General features: G+C 40.6%; 1 protein-coding gene across 2 annotated transcripts in view; it reads left to right on the forward strand.

The window, feature by feature from the left end:
• The window catches only part of DSCAM (DS cell adhesion molecule), a 704,213-nt gene that overhangs the window by 446,993 nt on the left and 235,468 nt on the right, over positions 1 to 21,752 (forward strand). For both annotated transcript variants that reach the window (XM_045501327.1, XM_045501328.1), the window contains exons 4-6: positions 1,127 to 1,273; positions 10,693 to 10,971; positions 14,401 to 14,676. In XM_045501327.1, coding sequence (XP_045357283.1) covers positions 1,127 to 1,273; positions 10,693 to 10,971; positions 14,401 to 14,676 — 702 coding nt within the window. The remainder of the gene's footprint in view (positions 1 to 1,126; positions 1,274 to 10,692; positions 10,972 to 14,400; positions 14,677 to 21,752) is intronic.

Here is a 21,752-nt window from a genome sequence, read left to right on the forward strand (position 1 = left end):
ATCTTAGTCTTAGAATCAAGCATCAGGTGTTGGCTGTTATTATGAGCAGGTTAAGACGGTCCTTCCTGGGAAGTTTCCACAAACTTTATATTTTATGTATTATTGATTTATAATCTAACATTTATTATTTTTTAAGTTTTATTTATTTATTTTTGAGAGAGACAGAGAGAGAGTGGGGGAGGGGCAGAGAGAGAGGGAGAGAGAGAGAGAGAGAGAGACAGAGACAGAGAGAGAGAGAATCCCAAGCAGGCTCTGCACTGTCAGCACGGAGCCCGATGTGGGGCTGCAACTCACACGCCCTGAGATCATGACCTGAGCCGAAACTAAGAGTCAGACTCTTAACCGACTGAGCCACCCAGGCGCCCCTATAATCTAACATTTATAATTTATATATTTATTGATATATAATCTAACATTTGTGTGTTTAATTGAAACACTTCAACCAGGGACAGTTCATACATATATGAGGTAGAAATTTACTAGAGAAAGTTAATACTCCTTTGATGTGTCACATTCTAAGAGAAACGTGGTCAGCAAGGAAAATCTGCTAAATTAGCCCCACAGCAATTATATGCCGGGTCTGTTGCTCAAAATATAAACATGTGTGGGACGCCTGGGGGGCTCAGTCGGTTAAGCATCTGACTTCAGCTCAGGCCATGATCTCACGGCTTATGGATTTGAGCCCCACATCAGGCTCTGTCCTGACAGCTTGGAGCCTGGAGCCCGCTTTGGATTCTGTGTCTCCCTCTCTCTCTGCTCCCCACCCCGCTGCCCCCCCCCACCACTTGAACTCTGTGTCTGTCTCTCTCAAAAATAAATACACATTAAAAAATTCTTTAAAAAAAAAGATAAACATTTGACCTAAAAACTTAATTCACGAGATGTGATTTTCTAAGCATATATTTAACGTTTAGCATACTTACTAAAAACTCCTAATTTAGGGTAATTGAAAAGTTAAAATAGCTTGGACCCTTAAGGTAACCGACACACTCCTATCATTAGCCTTTGTTTCAGGTTCTTTCAGTTGCGGGGGAGGGGGGGGTTTGAAAAAATTCCACGTCTTTGTTTATGTGGTTGGGTTGCTTTTGTTCTATTTTAATTGCGTAATCATTCTCTTCTATTTCAGGATCTAGATTTCTCATCACATCCACGGGAGCCTTGTATATTAAAGATGTACAGAATGAAGATGGGTTGTATAACTACCGCTGTATCACGCGGCATAGATACACCGGGGAGACCAGGCAGAGTAACAGCGCTAGACTGTTTGTATCAGGTAAACACCCATCCAGCCTGTGTTTCCTGTTTCCGTTACACCTTCGTTAGTGCTCTGAGCTAAGTCAACTGAACTTGTAGGACTCATGACTCAAACAAAGGCTTCTTTTGTTTTTTCTTCCAAAACAGTTTAGCAACCAAAGGTTTGCCAATGCTGAACGCTACAAATATAGGTATTCCGAGGGAAGTCATCTCGAGTTTTCCAAAATTCCACACTCCTTTGAGCCAACATGGCTTCTGTTTTGAAGGGAACGCCTCGTTGCCCTGGGTGTGTGTGTTCCGTCCAGCAGCACCTTGAGGCTGCTTATGACACAGAGCTCCGAGGGAGAAGAGCGGGGACCCAGGGACACACCTCTTGTTCCCCATATTCCGTCTAACAATACTGGGGAAACTGCCCACATCTCAAGTTAAAGGGCTAGACGCTCCCTCCCACCTCCTGCCAGGATTATTGTCCAACGGAGGAAACCCGAGGGCAGTTGATTCCACTCTTGTAAATACGCCAGCTTTGTGCCTTCCTTTATGGGATTTATACTTGGAGAAAATATCAGCTGTTTGCATCATCGTCACAACTGGCTCGTCGCTGGCCCACCTGTCCCACAAGTAAGCAATCCGCTCACACGGCGATATGCCAGCTCTTCACGGAGCGGTTTGGAATGTGAGATGTCCCTCTTGGTCCTAGAAATGTAGCGTGGAGTATATGACATTTGCCCTTGGCGGCTTGAGAAGGTAAAACCGTTCCCCGAAGTGACCCTCTTTAACCTATTTGTAGTGATACTTGTTTGAGGGAGAAGTGATGGAAAGCTGTTGACCGTTGGGGTAATGAAAAACATCTTGCCCGAACACCCCCTTACCACGCTTCTTCTCTATCTTGGTTCCTGTTCCACGTTCACATCCTTACGATAGCCAGAGCCCACGCGCGCTCTCAGGGGCTGTGCAAACACAAGTCAGAATTCAGCCATCTCCCCTCTGCACAGGGAGACATTTTTTCTTTACCTGTTGACATGGAAAAGAGATTTATTTTATCCCTTGTTTCATAGTGCTGTGTTTTTGTCTCTGTAAGGGCAAGACGATCGGTACACTAAAATTACACTGCGTTAAAAAGAAAGAAAACCTGGAAAAAAGCGAATGAGAAAGCGAGTGGCATCTGTGATCGTAGTCCATGGTGGCTTTAATGACAGCGCAGTGTTCTACTGGCTCAGAATATCCTAGGAAAGGTCTTGTGTGCAGTGAGGAGAACATGGTAACGGTATTGGGACAAGAAAGGAGAAGGATGGAGGGGTGGATCTGGGTACAAGATTAAATCGAGTTTTAGCAAAAGAAGCAATACACATTTCTCCATCCAAAAAAAGTGAATTAAGTGATGAGAATCTGGGAGCCCATCTTTCTTGGAAGAGAAGACTGAAAAAAAATCTGAAAAAAAGAGAAAACCAGGAAAAGGAAGAAAGAGAGAGAGAGAGAGAGAGAGAGAGAGAGAGAGAGAGAGAATCCTGAAAGGTGGAACTCTTTACTCTAAATTATTAAGTACTTATTTTCAAATTCGACTCTCAGGGATCAGGAGGCAGATTTACTTTTCTTAATCCCAAGTTTGTTATTGTTGTTGTTTTGTTTCATTTCATGGAACATTCTGCTGATGCTTTAAACGTTGACAGCAGGGCCCATGAGCATTTGGTCACCATGGAAGTGAGGGGGTCCATGAGGCTGTCCAGCAAGCATTTGTGACGGGAAGTGAGGTGCTTCTGGGCACAATCTGTGGGGGAATGTCCCACACTAAGACACTGAGCATTTGGGGTTAGAGGTGTAGCTGTGGGGTCAACTGAGTCAAGTGTCATGGAAAGGCACTTGAGAGAGTCTACTGTGTGTGGAACATAACTGTTAGGACTTTTGTCACAGAAACATTAATAACACAGTTGAGGGGGGAAATTGTTAATGCTAGAAAATGAGATCATGAACGCTGAGTGAGGATGACTATTCTAGAAATCTAAGCCCTGGGGGAGCCTGGGTGGCTCAGTTGGTTAAGCATCCAACTCTCCGTTTCAGCTCAGGTTATAATCTCACAGTCGTGGGATTGAGCCCTGCATCAGGCTCTGCACTGACCGTATGGAGCCTGCTTGGTATATTCTCTCTCTCTATCTCTCTCTCTCTGTCTCTCTCTCTCTGTCTCTCTCTCTCTCTCTCTGTCTCTCTCTGTCTCTCCCCCCAAAATAAACTTTTAAGAGATGTTTATGTATTTATTCTGGGGAGAGAGAGAATGTAAGCAGGAGAGGGTCAGAGAGAAATGGAGAGAGAGAGACTTCCAAGGAGATTCTGCAGTGTCAGCACAGAGCCCAAGGCAGGACTCAAACCCACAAACCGTGAGATCATGCTCTGAGCCAAAACCGAGAGCCTGACACTTTACCACCTGAGCCACCCAGGGGGCTCCAATAAATAAACATTTCTTTAAAAAGGAAATATTAGCTCTGAAGGAAAAAGAAAAATCAATTTTACTTTAGATTTAAGTGCATTTAAAAATGCACACATGGGGTTTGGGTCATGTGGGTAGAAGGTTTTTAATGATCTCAAACTCACCCTGAAACTAAAACGGACGGACTATGATGACAGAGGAAAAACACGTGGACGAGACCTTCGGCAGCACCCAGTGGAACATGGACATGAGTGGGTGTGGATGGAGTGCGGACAGCAGCAGGGGCACGGGAACAAAGCAGTGTCACAGAAGTGGCGGGAGGCGAGGTGGGGAAGACCCGCGAGGACTCCACAGTCGCCGATCAGCAAAATAGTCAGCAAATACTTCTCTCCAAAGCAGAGGGCCCGCCCTGGGGTGGGCCCCTGGGGCAATGGGTGTAGGAGTATTCAGGGCACTCAGATAGACCTACCCGAGTTTTGAGTTGAAGACGAGTGTGGAAGGACCATGAGAGTAGTCTGTGGCGATCGCATCACTCAGTGGTAGCCCAGCTCCTTGAAGACCTCACAGGTGTTCATTCAGCAAATACTCCTTTCAGAAGAACAGGAAGTCACCCTGATGGAAACTGCTGGGTTTAGCAGTAAAATGGAGTCAGAGTGACTCAGCATTACTAAAGGTGACAGAGAGAGAAGGCTCAGGGGAAGGCCTGGTGGAGGAAGCCCATCCTCTAAAATACTATAATGGGGTACTCTCTAGACCCTAGTGTCCTTTAAAGCTCCCCAAATAGGGGACCATGGCTCCTTAGAAGAATGGTGGATTGCAGTGTCTGGGACAGGAAATGGATAAGATGAACCTGAAACATTAAGATTGTCAAAACGAGACAGGGGACATCTTCTGAAGGCGTTCTCGTTGGCCCAAAGTGTGATGAGTTGAATTTCAGAAATAACCGATGGCACGTGATTGGTGACCATTAGACATTTTAAAATCTTTTGAGGGGCGCCTGGGTGGCGCAGTCGGTGAAGCGTCCGACTTCAGCCAGGTCACGATCTCGCGGTCCGTGAGTTCGAGCCCCGCGTCGGGCTCTGGGCTGATGGCTCAGAGCCTGGAGCCTGTTTCCGATTCTGTGTCTCCCTCTCTCTCTGCCCCTCCCCCGTTCATGCTCTGTCTCTCTCTGTCCCCAAAAAATAAATAAACGTTGAAAAAAAATTTTTTAAATCTTTTGAGTTCGTTACGAATACACACACGTACATATATATGCAGTAAAACCTTGGTTTGCAAGCATAATTTGTTCTGGAAACATGGTTGTAATCCAAAGCACTTGTATCTGAAAGCGAATTTCCCCATAAGAAGTGCTGGAGTCTCAGATGATTCATTCCACAACCCAAAAATATTCATATAAAAATGATGACAGGGCTGTACTAGAATACAAAACAATAAAGACAATACAAAATCGGGGCGCCCAGGTGGCTCAGTCGGTTAAGCGTCTTGACTCTTCATTTCAGGTCAGGTCATGATCTTGTGGTTTGTGAGTTCCAGCTCCTCATCGGGCTCCGTGCAGGTAGCGTGGAGTCTGCTTGGGACTCTCTGTCTCCTTCTCTCTCTGCCCCTTCCCCCCTCATGCTCTCTCTCTCTCAAAAATAAATAAATAAACGTTAAAAATATATTTTAAAAAAAGGAAATACAAAATATAAAGAAAAATAAACAAATTAACCTACACTTACCTTTGAAAACCTTCATGGCTAGTGTGAGGGAGACAAGAGAAAGGAAGTTTATTGTGTAGGACGACTTTCACTATCACTAACAGAATCACGGCTGCCTATGAGCTCAATGGAATCTTTCTCTTTTTGTGCAGCTTTAACAAGGAACCTATCCAATGACACTTGCTTTTGCTTCCTTTTGAGGATTGCGCAGAAATGTGACGTTGCCTTGTCGTTAAACAGATTCATTGCTTGCGCTGCTACAGCCTTGCTGGGGTGGTGCTTTTCTACAAAACCTTGCACTGTTTCCCACATTTTACACATCTCCCTGATCTCATCTGAACTGGGGGATTCCTCTGCCTTTTTCTCCTCCTCTGCAGACAAGATGCAGACATAGATTTCTTACAAAATCTTGCGATTTTGGCCACTCACATACCTCACTCATACCTCTTGATCATTTCCTTCTTAACTTCCACCGTAATCATCTCCTTCTTGTTACCCCTTTTCTTTTCGACCTTTGTCTGCTTGGGGGCCATTGTATATGCTCACACACATGTTGGCTACAGGACAGTATTAATAAACTTGTTATATGCTGTATTTAATGTAACTGGCAATAAGGCAGCAGAGGAAAGGGTCTATATCTGCAGGCAACCTGAGCTAGAATGAAGCAAAGCATCCCTAGCTTACTCTTGTACGGAAAAGCAAAGGGCTGTCCATAGGTGCTTTGAAGTGATAAGAAATACACCAGTGCCAGTTGTGGGCACCTTCCAACGTTCTGAAAAATCACTGATTTCTGCCAAGCACCACGGCCTAAAGTCAAGCATCTGAGCATGGGAGACGATCACCCACAATCCTGCAGAGAGAGAGAGAGAGAGAGAGAGAAGAAGAAGAAGAAGGAGGAGGAGGAGGAGGAGGAGGAGGAGAAGGGAAGAACCATTGGCTCAGTTGTGATCACGTGACATTCGGCATCACCTACTGCTCGTATTACAAACATCGCTCATTTATCAAGTTAAAGTTTATTAGAAATATATGCTCATCTTGCAGAATATTTGCAGAACAAGTTACAATCCAAGGTTTTACTGTATTTGCATACTTAAGTTCATATATATACTTGGATACATGCACCCATATCTATTTAATGACAACAAAAGCAGCAATAGGAATCTCATTGGTCTACACAGAGGAAATTAGGGCATCACCACTTGGTTTTGGTAAGTGGTAGTTTAAAGAGAATCACAATTCTCCTGTCTTACCTATGACTACTGTATTTCAAAATGACCAAAGAATCCTAGTTCAGGAAGGATAGTTCTTATCTGCCGAATAATCACATCTACTGAAGTTGAAGGAAATATGACAATTAGAAAATCATTTAAACCCTTAATGAAATAGTCCAGACAAACTTTATTACCTGAACTTGCTGATGAACTTAGCATGACCGAAGATGAGAAAGCCACACGTGATATGGGTGCAAAGAGAGAGAGGTTGGGTGGCACATGGGTGGCTCAGTCGGTTAAGCATCTGGCTCTTCACTTGGGCTCAAGTCATGATCTCACAGTTTGTGGGTTCGAGACTCACACCGGGCTCTGTGCAACAGCATAGAGACTGCTTTGGATTCTCTGTCTCTCTCTCTCTCTCCCTCTCATGTGTTTGCTCGCTCTCTCTCTCTCTCTCAAAATAAATTTAAAACAAAAGAAATAAAGAGGCTGAACCTGATCTAATCATATCATTAGAACTAAATGCCAGTTTATGAGGAAAATGGCCACAGAGGAACCCATTGAAAATTCAGAATTTGGGATTTGCTGCAAAACAGCCCACTGGCTTCTTCAGTAAGTTGAAGACATGAGAGAGAAAAGAAGGAGGACCTTCTTTGGATTAAAAGAGAATCAAGAGACATAATCAGATCAATTGTAAATAATAATAATAGTTAATAATGGTGTGTTTTTAGCCCCTTGGGTAAAAATGAATTTGGAATAGATACTAAATGGTACCAAGAGGTTATTATTACTATTGTGTGTTACCGACCTTGTGGTTTTATGAGAAAACTTGTGTTTTTATTAGAGAAGCATACTAACGATATAGTGATAAGATGACGGACGTTCTATGATTTGACTCAGTGTGTCAACACCAAAAGCAAAGACTATAAAGAAGTAAACAGATAGATGATAAAAAAAAATTTTTGCTGCCTCTTGTGTCTGGGTGATGAATATGTTGGATGCGTTATATTATTTTTTTCTAATTTTGTGCGAGTTTGCAAATTTTTGCGATAACTGGTTTTTAAAATGTAGATATACAGTTTGAAGACAAGGGGATGAAAATTAAATACGATGCTGTTTGTACTAATTTTATACATGAGCAAATATCCCTCCAAGAGCCTGTCACAAGGGTTGCTTAAATTGTATACTTAAAATACAGAAGAAATGCCCCACTCCTTTTTTGTAGTTTTATTGAGATTTAATTTACCATCCCTAAACTTCACCCACATCAACTATACAATTCAGTGATTTTAGTAAATACAGAAAGCTGTGCAACCATGAATGTCATCCAATTTTAGAACATTTCCGCCACCCAGAAAAATCCCTGGGGCCCATTTGAAGTCAATTCTAATTCCCATCTCCAGCTCTGGGCAACCAGTAATCTACTGCCTGTCTCTACAGATTTGTGTTCTGTGTATATTTCATATAAATTGTATCTTACAATTGTGGCTTTATATCAGGCTTCATTCACGTAGCATGATCTTTTAAGGTCCATCCGTGTTGTAAGATGTATCTGTAGGTCACTCTTTTTTATGGCTAACTAATAGTCCATTGTATGTATATACACATCTCATTTATCCCTTCACTGATGGCCATTTGGGTTGTTTCCACTTATTGGCTATTATGAATCCTGCCTGAGGATTCTAGTTTTTTCTCTACTTCCACTTGAGCCCTTGTTCTTGTTTGTGGCTTTTTTTTAGAGCCATCGTAGTGGGTATGAAGCAGTATAAACACTGTAGTTTTTTTTTTTTTTAATATAATTCTAATGTGTATTATTACCCCAGTGGCTAATGTTACGGAGCATCTTTCCATGTGCTGATTAGTCATTTGTGTGTCGCCTTTGGTGATTTATCTATTCAAATCTTTTGCCCATTTTTTGAGTGAGTTGTTTCTTCTTATCATAGAGATGTCAGGGTTCTTTATATTTTTTGGAGATAAGTCCTTAATCAGAAATACTACTTGCAAATATGTTCTTCTAATAGGTTGCTCCTTATTGTTTTCTTAATGGTATCTTGGAAAATATAAAATATTTTAATTTTCATGATGTTTAATATATTAATTTTTTTTTTTTTTTGCCCCTGGTGTTTTTGGTGTTGTATCTAAGAACTCTGCCAGACCCAAGGTCATGAAGATTTGTTTTAGCTCAAACGTGTAGATCTATCACCCACTTTGAGTTAATTTTTGTAGGTGTTGTGGGGTAAAACTTCTAAATTCTTCTTTTTGAAATGGATATCCAATTTTCCCATCTCTTCTTTTTAAAAAGTCATTAGAATTATACAATGCTATCTTAAAATTTCTATCAATGATTAGTTTCAGAATTATAAAATTTAAGTGAAATAATTAGGTATTGCTTTTTTGTGACTAGTGTTAGAAGTGGCAGCTTTTGGGGCGCCTGGGTGGCTCAGTCGGTTAGCCTCCAACTTCGGCTCAGGTCATGATCTCACAGCTTGTGAGTTCAAGCCCCTCGTGAGGCTCTGTGCTGACAGCTCAGAGCCTGGAGCCTGCTTCGGATTCTGTGTCTCCCTCTCTCTCTCTCTGCTCCTTCCCCACTCACACTCTGTCTCTCAAAAATAAATAAACATTAAAAAATGTAAAAAAGAAAATAAAAAGGAAAGAAAGAAAGGACAAGAAGTGACACCTCTTGTTTCCTGGGTTGTGAGCTTCTCCTACGGAAAAACTTCTAACCCCTCCGACCAAAGGAGTGACACCTTCTTTGTGTCACCTTCTCCAGCACCAACCCTACATCCCACTCTAAACAGAGCAACAGATTTTATAACTCTGTAGTCCATATGAAAGTAACTTGCTCTTCAAGACTCTTCCAAATCTGTCTGTAACTTCCACCAGGAGGGTATTGAAGCAATAAGGCCTCTGCTGGCAAGGGCTCCTTGCTGTTGTGGGCCTCTTAGGTCTATAATCCCTCTGGAGCCCATACCCAGACAGTGTAGGAAATGTGAGTGTAAGTAATTATGGGCTATGGAATTTTTCAGTTACGGTGGGTGAACCACAGAAGAGTCCTAGAAACTCGGTCGGTCACATATCCTTTACGAGATCATTAGGTTCCCTCACTGTATCCCATGAGAACATTCACGTTGTTCTTATAAAGCTCCAGGGAGGTGAGAAGAGCAGCGGGTTTGTCATGGATTTCATCTCTGATGATTGTAAGGGAAGCAGCTTCAGCTCAGTGGGTCTGCCATTTTCCCATGGTCTATTGGTCGTCCCTGGTGGCTATGGAATCACAGCACCTTCAAGAGGACATTCCACATGGTTCTTGGATACAATAGAGGGTATCCAGCCCTTTGCTTTGGGGGTTACTGCAGGTGGTACATTGAAATAGGCACAGTGCTTTTCTAACTAAGGCGAAGATAAGAAGATTTCAGGAACCAGGAGCCCATATCTGTTCTTTATCCTTACGGAGACCAGCGTGACCACCCATGTGTGTGGTCCAGTGCAAGTTCAGAACAGGAAGAATAAAAGAGCAAGGAGACTTTTATTTTGGGCACCCAAAAGGGGATCTCTATTTTTACATTCTTAATAATATTCCTTGAGAATATCAATTCCTCAAAGCAAGCTTAGACATTGAGCTGGGTGGTTTCCACTGACCCACTTCTTGAGAGTATTTGGTCCCTTTCCTCATTGGGCTCGAGAGTTTATAAAACCAGCTAAACATCATTTGGGAGAACGGGTGAATTAGACACTGTCATAATGTCAAACAACTATTTCTGCTACTGTTGTTCTTTGGAAAGGAGAAGTCTGACATCGTCTGGTTATAGAACAATCCAATTTCTGGCCTGGGCCAACAATTCCGGTAGAAGCTTGCTGATTCTAAAGTTCTTCATTATTTAGTGGGAAATGAAAAGTAGAACCCTTTCTGCTGCCACCTTCTGAAGATTTTGAGCAGAAGAAATATATATGAATAGGGCTTTTCTTTCTGTTCTTTAATAGAAACTTGAAGATCTGTCGTCAATAGTTAGTATGACGTATAGAATTTAGATTATACATGAGGTCCTCTGATTCTAAATGGCCACTTCAACTCATTCACTGTGTCTAATAAGAGTTTTTCTTTCTTCCTCAGACCCAGCGAACTCAGCCCCATCCATACTGGATGGGTTTGATCATCGCAAAGCCATGGCAGGGCAGCGTGTGGAGTTGCCTTGCAAAGCGCTTGGGCATCCTGAGCCAGATTATCGCTGGCTGAAGGACAACATGCCCCTGGAACTTTCTGGAAGGTTTCAGAAAACCGTGACAGGGCTGCTCATTGAGAACACTCGTCCTTCAGACTCAGGCAGCTATGTGTGTGAAGTTTCCAACAGATACGGAACTGCTAAGGTGATAGGCCGCCTGTACGTGAAACGTAAGTTGGAGGGTAGCTTGGAACAGTGATGTTGGCCGCCATTGATGGAGCTCTTCATACAAGACGACTTCCAGGCTCTTGCTATAGCCTTCCATTAATCCTCACAACAGTCCTGCTGAGACCAATGTTACCCCATTTTGCAGATGAGGAAATGAATGCTCAGACAGATTGCTCAAGATTACACAGCTGGGGTGTTTGGATTTAGGATTGGAATTCAGGTTTATCTGAACCTCCAAGCTTTCCATCAGGCCACAGACTATGTATCTGAGATCCCATTACCTAGTTGTTGGATTAACAATGGCCAGCCTGTCTGAACACTGACAGAGGAAGAGGGGCGGGCTTGTGATGTCCCTGCAAGGGATGGTAGTCTGATCACAGTGGGTGTCCTTGGCTGGCTTTCAGATACTACTTTATGTTCCTGAATGGGGCTATTATCCACAGAAATATGGAGCTCTAAATTATCAAAATATTCGGCTTAGACTCATTATTACATATCATTTAATTCAAATATGGTGGGTGTATTTCATCTCTAATTGGTTTGTAGTGACTGTCTTGAGAAGGATGCTGAAGGCAGACCCCAGAGGAGGGAGGGGTGTGACCACAGTGAGGAGCACTCTATTCTAGTCAAACACCCTCCATTTTACTCACGCAGAAACCGAGTCAATGCGAGTCACGTGACCACAATTGAGCGGCAGGGCTTTGGTCAAAGCAAGTGGCTCTGAGATGCCACTAGAACATTCTTTTCATAGTGTATGATTTTATATATTACACACGATAAAATATTTTTTTATCTGATGAACTGACTGATCAAGCTAAGTCATAAGAGTTGGCATTGAAAGGGGAGGCATTCTCTTGACCTAGATTTTTCCAACCCCGTGCCTATTAATGCAACTGCCTGTTCCAGTGTCACTCTGGGCGTGGACTGTTCTAGCACAATACCACCAGAACAGAATATGTTAAATATCCCAGTGACTGCTTGGAACCAGCTGCCCAGGGTGAGTCCTGAGAATATCATGAAAACGTGTTTAGGCTGGGCTTCAGAAGAAATGGAAGATAAGTTCCGCACAGCTCTATTTCTGAAGCTGAAGAAACTTCCAGATGCAATGATGCAGTACTGGAAGGAAAGGAAGAAGTGTCCCCACAGGTTCAAAACCTCCTCTGTGTTAAAACACCTTTCATGGCTCCCCATTTCCTGCTGAATAAGTTTACATTTTAGGGTATTATCAAAATCATTGTAAGTAAGCCCGTCTGGTGATATTGCCCATACTTTTGCTTGAAAGAAAACTGACCAACTCCTGTTACATTTAAATTCTTCCTATTCCATGTATAAAGCCATCCCTATCCTGACCACAGGTCACACTCCTCCCTCCACATGGAAGAGGGTTTTCAAATACTTGAAGGTCTAAACTTTCTGTCTTTCTAACCCCAGTGCAGTGCCCTCCCCAATGACACCCCCTGTCCCAACCATCTCAGGCTGAGCTCTCAGTGTTAAATTTATTGCTTTCTCATCAAAATCTACACTTTAGAAGTTATTTGCGGAAAAGTGTTAATTCTGACTGTACTTTGTTTACACCCTTGTACTCTTTTGCCACATCTGGACAAGTCCTGAAGTGCCCCTCAAATGTTCCCCAACTCCCTCTGACGTCATGACTTCTGTCTTTCTTCTCTAGACAGAAAGCATTCTCTTGGGTTCTAAATCCAAAACCCTCTCTTCTCCCGTCTCTTCTCCTCTGGTGCTCTCTTTATTCATAGGGCTCTAGATTCCTCCCCTCTGAGAACAAGCCTGGATCTGCAGCCTTAGCCTGGCTTCCTTCCTGAGTGTTAGACAGCATGTCTCCCAATTTTAGATCAGATGTGCCACTGGCATTTCAACACAGCAGCATCGCAAAACAAACTCTCCACCATCTCTACCTGGTCAATGGCTCTTCTTATTTGAGATGTCTTCCCCACTCCCGAGCCCCCTAAATGTAGGCTTTAAATCCTGGATCCTCCTTAAGCCTTTCCTTTCTGAGTCCAAGTCCTGTCAAGTCCTATAGATTGTAGCTCATGGTGCTTCTTAGCCACCCTCCCCACGCCCCTCCTGTCCTAGATTGAGACTTAACTGCACCTCAACTAGACATTTGCAGTGCCCCCTTACTGAACCAATTTCCCCACTCCAGTTTGTGCAATACAGTATGATCAATCAATTCTCCTAAAAATGTGTTTGACTATAAACTCACTTGCAAAAAATTCTTGAATGCTTCCTTTAGTCCCCTCTGACTTAATTCCAAGATCGTGAAGCCTTTTGAAATCTTGTTCCAGATTGCCTTTGGAATTTTTCTCCCATAATTTTCCTACAGAGATTCTGTGTCGTGTCCAAAGTGAACAGGAACACTCTCCTTGTGACAACGGCTATGCTTCATGCCCTAATTCACAGAATGCCCTTTCTTTCCAGCTGGCCTCAGCTCTATTCATCATTGATATCTAAGGAATTTCCTGATCTTTCTACCAATCCCCTTCCACATGGTATATGTCTCTGATGGACCCTATATCACTTCTTGGCTACTATATTAACTCTTGTATTTGTCTCATCTGCCAGAAGACCGAACTTCTTGGAACCAGAGACTTCGTGGTGTGGTGACAGGAGATGTCAGGAATAATTGGGGTAAAAAATGGTTTTAGCTATTTACCGCTTGAGTGGATTTGGTTCAGTTAATTAATCTCTCTGAACAACCACTTCTTCTTCTGTAAAATGGATATGATGAGGCAAAACATGCAGGACTGTGGGAAGACTTAACGTACAAAAGAAGTGTAATAATTTTATGGCACTTGCCAGGTGCACCATGAATATAATTCATCTCTGTCTTATCTGTAGCATTAGCCCTACTTTTGGCTTCTATTAGATGTTCAGTAAATGAACTTGCTACTTAAGATTGGGTTTGTTTTTGTTTCATTGGTCACAAAGTCTAATATCAACCTATTTTCTTACAGCTGTGTGTTATGGGCCCTGGTTGAGCCACAAAGGGGGTATGAGCAGGTGTCATGACTGTGTGAGAATGGTCCAGAGAAACCCGTCAGTGCTACCGTGGGACAAGGCAAATAGGATTTCAATGTTCCAATACCTGTGTCCTTATTGGTGGCCAGAACTTGGCATTTCTTATTGTCAGTGGGTGAATCCCCACACTTACCCAGTGAGAAAGCAGTTTGACCAAATGTTGGTCTGTTTGCCACACAGAGAAAAAAGACCAGAAAAAAAAAAAAAAAAACAAAGAGTAAAGAGGGTGCTCCTGAACAAAATGGCGCACTATGGAATAATCCAGAACATAAGAACTGTGTAGCATTGCTTACAATGATGCATTTGCCTTGTCAGAAGCTCAGGATGTTGTTGAAATGATGTCTACGTATGTGATGTTCTTACCTTCTTTTTTTTTCTCTCACCAAAATTTCCAGAGCCACTGAAAGCTACCATCAGCCCCAGGAAAGTTAAAAGCAGCGTGGGTAGCCAGGTTTCCTTGTCCTGCAGCGTGACAGGCAGTGAGGACCAGGAACTCTCCTGGTACCGAAACGGTGAAATCCTCAACCCTGGAAAAAATGTGAGGATCACAGGGATCAACCACGAAAACCTTATAATGGATCACATGGTCAAAAGTGACGGGGGCGCATACCAGTGCTTTGTGCGCAAGGATAAGCTGTCCGCTCAAGACTATGTGCAGGTGGTCCTTGAAGGTCAGTGGGCCTTGTTATAGGGTTCAGCTGCAAAAGAACCCAAACGCAGAGCACTCAGAAGGATGACGAAGCAGTGCCGATAACTCCCAGTGTTAGGATTTCTGTCTGTCTGGCTAGCTAATAACTCGGCCCTGGTTTCTCAGGATACGCCGGGCTAACAAGAGACCAAGTGTCGGTGAAAGTTATAAATGGTAGAAGTCATAAAAGTAACTTCACATAAAGTTAAGTAACATAAATGTCGCCCACTCATGTGTTAGTTACTTGTCAAGTTACAGACCTCAGAAACGTGGAACATATAGTTTGGTTGACAGTGTGTTAGCCCAGACTGGAGTTTCTCGATGATGCTTCGTTGGAAGAGCCATTTGATGCTATAGGGGAGTTACCAGCATCTCTGGCCTCTGCCCGCTAGATGCTAGCAGCATCCAAGTTGTGACAACCGAAAATACCTCCAGACATTGCCAAATATCCCAGGGGTGGGGGTGGGGAGAGATAAGGAAATAACAGCCCCCAGCGGAGAAATACAATTTTACGGGCAAAGTGTAGGGCACAATTTCAGTATAGTACTTGGTGGAAAGAAAAAAAATCGCGTCTGGTTTGCACAGTTGTCACTGATCGGGTCCAGATGTTCACCAATTTAGGTGAACAGAATTTGGGAGGAATGACCTCGGGTTATTATAGTAGGTTTCAGGTGTGTTGTTTTCGTTTCTTACCGTCCTGCTTACATCTTCAAGGTTATCAATCAGCCAGGGAAAAAAAGCTGTCAAGGTAACATTCAAGTGAGACATACATTTGTCACCGGATAATTGAACAAGCTTTTGTCTGTGTATGTGTGTGTCTTATTGGAAATTCTGTCTTTACATATAATTTCAAATTCATTTGATGTCAATTGATTAAAATAATGACGTGACTTTCATATAGTCTAAAGAGAAAAAATATTTACATATGAACATTAGTTTAAAATATGCCTTGATGCTCTTAGGGGATATTTCTGTTATTGTTTTTTTAACCTTAGCTTATTTTCAAGAAGAAGCGGGCTTAGCAATGAGATTCTTATTTTGATTCGGGCATTTTCTTGCAAACCGTTTTTTTTTTTTTTTTTTTTAAGCAGAGGCGAAATTACCAGAAGGCTTGGGACTCATATTAAATGCCTGACACCGTGTTCCCTGTAATAATTAAGTACAGAAAGTAATCAATTTGTACAGAGCCAGTTTGGTGCTGCTGATGCACTATAGTCCTTACATAGCCACTATTTTTAGATTCTTTGTAGAAGAGGGACAGAATACCTGTCTAGGCCTAGTTACCTTGGCAACTATCTCGTGTGACTAAGAAAACCTAAAGAGCATATTGATAATCCATAATGATGTCGAAAGATTTCAGGTTATCAGAGAGTGACAGCAAGAAAGATTTCAAAGACACTCAGGTCTCACTGGGAAAATAATGTCTGCTTTCATCTCCAAAAAAGCCTGTCACTTGAATTAAAAAAAAAAAAAAAAAAAAAGGCGGGGCAGAGGAGCATAGAGAGCATTCTCATGGATTTATTTGTCGCGTGTCAGTTTCCATTCAGGACAAGAAGCTTCACTTTATTTTTTCTCTTCTGAGAGATGACAGTACGAATGTAGCAAAAGAGAGCAGAAGTGTAGTTATAAATACATATCTAGTAGCTGCCTTAAAATGGACTCTAACTAGTATCCTTGGCTATAACCTCCTATTATTCCCATTGAAGTAGCTTTAGGTTAATGTAAATTATAAAAACTCACAATACTGTGAGCTGAGAATGACCATTGATATAAACGCAGAATCTGGGAGTATTTTCTAGGAGGCCAAAGAAACTGGGAGTTTTAAAAGAAACTGGAAGTCTGAAGAAACTGAAATCTGATAGAGATTCCAGATCAAACCAGAGTAACTGGAGAACGGAATAATAAAAAAGAATAAGAACAGGTCCTACTTCAGAAAACGATAGAATAGCATGTATCAGATTAACTGGAAGTAGATAAAAATTATGAACTTGGGGAAAAGCAAAACTGTATGTGGATGCGGGAGAAACACGCAAGAGCGGGTGGAAAGGGTTTGACCCATGAAAGAAGAGGAAAGGGTTAGGTGGTGTGTGCACTGATACCACTTTTCCCCTGAGGACAGTCCCCAGGCTTTGTGAGGTAGGAGGGGAAACCTCGAATACTAGAAGAAAAGCAGAAAGCTATAGTTCTATGGGATTGACATACAGAAGGACAAAAGTCTGCAGTGTCAAATCACCTGCAGTTGAGGAAGATAAGTTGAAACTCCAGTAAGGAGGGAATTCCTTAAATTCCGAACAGTGGGGAGTCCAAAAATCTAAAGATAAACTTCCCTGAAAAACTTACTTGACACCCAGACTGGAAAATGTGGACGATAATCCCAGTAAAAATTAAAAATGAAAATAACTAGACATACAAAAAAGAGAAAGTAGGTAGTAGAAATAGACCTTGAGAGAACCCAGATGAATGTTAGACAAAGACTTAAAAACTTCTATTTAAAATGTGGCCAATACCTTAGCATCACCTGGGTGGCTCAGTCGGTTAAGCGTCCAACTCTTGATTTCAGCTCAGGCCATGATCTCACTGTTCCTGGGACTGAGTCCCGTGTTCAGCTCTGTGCTAACAGCATGGAGCCTGCTTGGGATTCTGTCTTTCCCTCTGCCCCTCTCCCCCACTCCCCCACTCATTCTGTCTCCTCTCTCTCTCTCTCTCAAAATAAGTAAACATCTTAAATAAACAAACAAATAAATAAAATATGTTCAATAAGGAAAATACAGGCGTAATGAATAATTATCTGGGAAAGACCAGACGAGAAAATGAAAACTATAAAAAGGAACCAGTAGAAATATAAAAATTCAGTGTATTGGCTTTAATGGAAGATTGGAGAAGGAAGAAAGGATCAGTGAATTTGAAGATAAATTAGAATACATTATCCTGTTTGAAGCACAGAGAGAAAGAAATCTGCAAAGGAAGTGAGCAGCATCTCAATGACATGGGACATTCATTAGATGGTCTGATCTCCATATAATTAGAAGTCCAGAAAAACAGAAGATTGAGACTGGGGAAGAAAAAAATATTTGAAGAAATAATGGTGACAGTTTTCCCAATTTTGGTATTAAAGTTACAGAGCCAAAAATCAGTAAATCTCAAGTATAAATATAATCACATGCAGACACATTATAAAGAGTCCTGTTGCTGAAAACCAAAGATAAATAAAAAAATCTTATAAATCTGAGAGAGGAGAACTCTTTTCTGTTTTTAATTTTTTTAAACATTTATTCATTTTTGAGAGTGAGAGAGACAGAGCATGAACAGGGGAGGGGCAGAGAGAGAGAGAGGGAGACACAGAATCTGAAGCAGGCTCCAGTCTCTGAGCTGTCTGCACAGAAACAGAACCCGACGTGGGGCTTGAACTCACAGACTGAGAGTTCATGACCTGAGCTGAAGTCGGACGCTCAACTGGCTGAGCCACCCAGGCGCCCTGAGAGAGGAGAAATCTTAAGTAAAGGGAGATATCAGTACAAATGATGGATGACTTCTCATCAGATATTTTGTAGGCCAGAAGACAGTGGAACAACATCTTTGAAATGTTGACAAGGATTAAAAAAAAAAAAAAATCCCTGTTGACCTAGGTTCCTATATCTGTGAAGAATAATCTTTAAAAAACAGGGAAAGTAGATATTTTCAATAAACCAAAGCTGGAAGAATGTGATAGCAGAAGTTTTGACACATGAAGTCACTGAAGGCAAAAAGGAAATGGCCTAAAATGGAAATTCAGATCTATAGGCATAAAGCCCATTAGAAAAGGCAGGAAATATGTTAGTAAGCATTCAGAATTTTTTTTTCTCTTTTAATGTCTTTAAATAATAATTGACAAATTATAAAATTATAACACTGTTTTATAGAGTTTAGGTATAAATAGATGTAATAACACAAAGCACAGAATATAAATGAAATTATTTTTACTAGGGTTTTTACATTTCACATGAAGTAACATAATTTTCACTTTTAGTACATGAAATCAAAATTATATAGATGCACACACACATATATTAGACATATGAATATTTATGTGTATATATCTCTACCTAAATATGTATGTGTGTGTATATATATATATATATATATATATATGTAGTGTGTGTGTATATACATGTATATACACACAAATATGTATATCCGTATCTATATCAACATAAAACTGAGTTCGAATTTATCCCATAAACGTACGATTGGCAACACATAAAATCAAAATTTATGTATGTATAAGGCATCATATTAATAGAATATAGGAGAAAAACCAATTGATGACTTCAGTATATTCAGAAAACACCATTTGACAGGATTCAACCTCCATTCGGAATAAAAAATTCTCAGGAAACTAGAAATGTAAGGAACTTCTTTGACCTAATGGCATTTATGAATTTATTTACTTAAATGATTTATTTATTCATACTTAATGGTTGAGGACTAAATATCTTTCCTTTAACATTGGGACTGAGGATGCTCACAAATACCTCTTCTATTCAACACTGTTCCAGAAGTCCTAGGTAGGCATGAATAATAAGTAAAATGCATAAAATTTGGAAAGGAAAATCTCAACTGTCTTTAATCACAGACCTTGTTGTTTACATAGAAAATTCCAAGTAATCTGTAAAATAATTCCCAGATAAGTTTAGAAACTCAAGATACAAAAGCACAATTTTTTGTGTGTTTATATAGTAGAAACCAACCATTGGAAAATAATATTTTAAAATTTCCATTTATATTAGGATAACACAAAAGATACTTGGGAATAAATTTAACAACAGATGTGAAAGATTTCAACATGTGAAACTATACAACTATATATTGCTAATATAGAATTGTGATGACCTAAAAAACTGGAAAGTATACCATACTTAAGGACTAAAAAGCTAAATATTTTTAAGGTAGCAGTCCTCTGTAAGATAATCAATGTAATCCTAATAAAAATCCCAACAGCGTAGAGAAGTGAAAGTCCGGGGACACCTAGGTGGCTCAGTTGGTTAAGTGTACAACTCTTTATATCGGCTCAAGGCATGATCTTGCAGTCGTGAGCTCGAGCCCCATGTTGAGCTCTGCACTGAGCATGAAGCCTGCTTGGGATTCTCTCTCTCCCTCTCTGTCTGCCCCCCCCCACACCATCTCTTGCTTTCTTCCTCTCTCAAAATAAATAAATAAGCATTTAAAAAAATAAAGAAAAATGGAAGTCCTATAGTCTAAGTTGATTTAAAAGACTTGCATGAGAAAGTTAAAGGACTGAGAATTGTGCAATCTTTAAAAAAGAATAAAGTTGGAGGACTCATACTAGCTACATTAAACAATACAGATACATAACTCAATAGAACATACTGGATGGTCTAGAATATGCCCACACACATATATGATAAATTAATTTGCAAGAGAGTCCACAATATTCCAAAGGTAAAGGAAAGTCTTTTTGACAAACAGTACTACACAATGAATGTAACAACAACAACAACAAAAAATGAATATCAATCCCTATGTCACACCTTATACCTTACACAGATTTAATTTGCTCTAAAATATAGACTGGGATATAAAATCCCAAACTATGAAGTCTCTAAAAGGAAACATAGAAGAATTATTCATCATCTGAATGGTAGGCAAAGCTTTCTTAGGATAAAGAAAGAAGTAAAAGTCAAATACACCATTAAGAAAATAAAAGGCAACTACAAACTGAAAGAACATTTTACATATGCAAAAACACACATCTATACATACATATATATATATATATATATATATATATATATGTATGTATATATAATATCTGGCACACATTTTATGTAACTAATATATCTGACAAGTATATTTGACCATTATAAGATACATGATAAATATTTGTTTTCAACATACATAAAGAACTCCTACAAATCAATAAAACATAGTCTAACATAACCATGGACAAAAGATTTGAGTAGATATTTCACAAAAGGAGATACACAAATGGCCAATAAGCACATAAAGACAACATTATTTCCATGATACCCTTGCCAAAAATGCACAACCTGCATCTAATCATGACAAAACAGAAAAAACCCAGTGTGAACAACTGGCTATGGAGTAATTCTTCAAAATGTTAAAGCCAAAAAATACAGAAGAGACCAAAGAATGATCCAGATTGAAGGATGCATGCTAAGGAAGCATGACAGATAAATGGGATGTATGGTACTGGTTGGGCTGGGAGAGAGAGCTGGGAGGGACATTGTTGGTCGGCAGACAGACTTTCCATATGGACTGCGTGTTAGGTGATAGAACACTTCCAAAGTTTCATTTCTTAATTTCGCTGCCTGTCCTATGGTAATAGAATGTTTGCAGGATAGAGAACCCACACTCTAGGATTATATGGATTTGAAGTTCAAGAAGAGGCAAACAAAGTCACATTGAAAGAAATCAGGACAGTGATTCCCTCTGGTGAGAGGGGACTGGTTGAAAGGAACCCTGGGCAAGTTGTGGGGTCCTGAAACGCTTTATGTTGCAGTCATTTGGGTGGTTACACAGTGTACATATTTAACAAAACATTCTGCTTGTACACTTAAGATCTGTATGTGTCACTGTATGTAAACTGTACCTACAAAAAAAAGGTGTAACTGAAGAAAACAGTTACAAAACAGATTTTTAAAAAAGACACGTTTTCAGTGCATAGTGTAAAAATCAGTGCAAAGAAATATACAGCTCTGCACATTCAAAAAAAAAAGTCGAATTGTAAGATCAAATAAAATAACATTCCTCAGCATCGACAGCCGATTATGTACAAAGAATAACAATCATGGTGACGTCTCACTTCTCCGTAAATAAAGGCAGAGCATGCTGAAGCAGAGTGTGTGGTGTTCTAAGGGTAAAAACACAGGTTCTTTACTTTAATATTATGAAGCCCTTTTTTTCATCTTTGATACTAAAGCAAGATGCTTGCAATTCAAGAACACTGCAATACTCCACTGTGGTTGCATGTGGGGAAAAAACATACTCAAGGGCCTTCTCCAGTCACCCAGGAGTTGGAATGAAATTGACATTCAGGAA

This window comes from Leopardus geoffroyi, chromosome C2 (genome assembly GCF_018350155.1).
Source record: "Leopardus geoffroyi isolate Oge1 chromosome C2, O.geoffroyi_Oge1_pat1.0, whole genome shotgun sequence".
NCBI classification, from domain to species: domain Eukaryota; kingdom Metazoa; phylum Chordata; class Mammalia; order Carnivora; family Felidae; genus Leopardus; species Leopardus geoffroyi.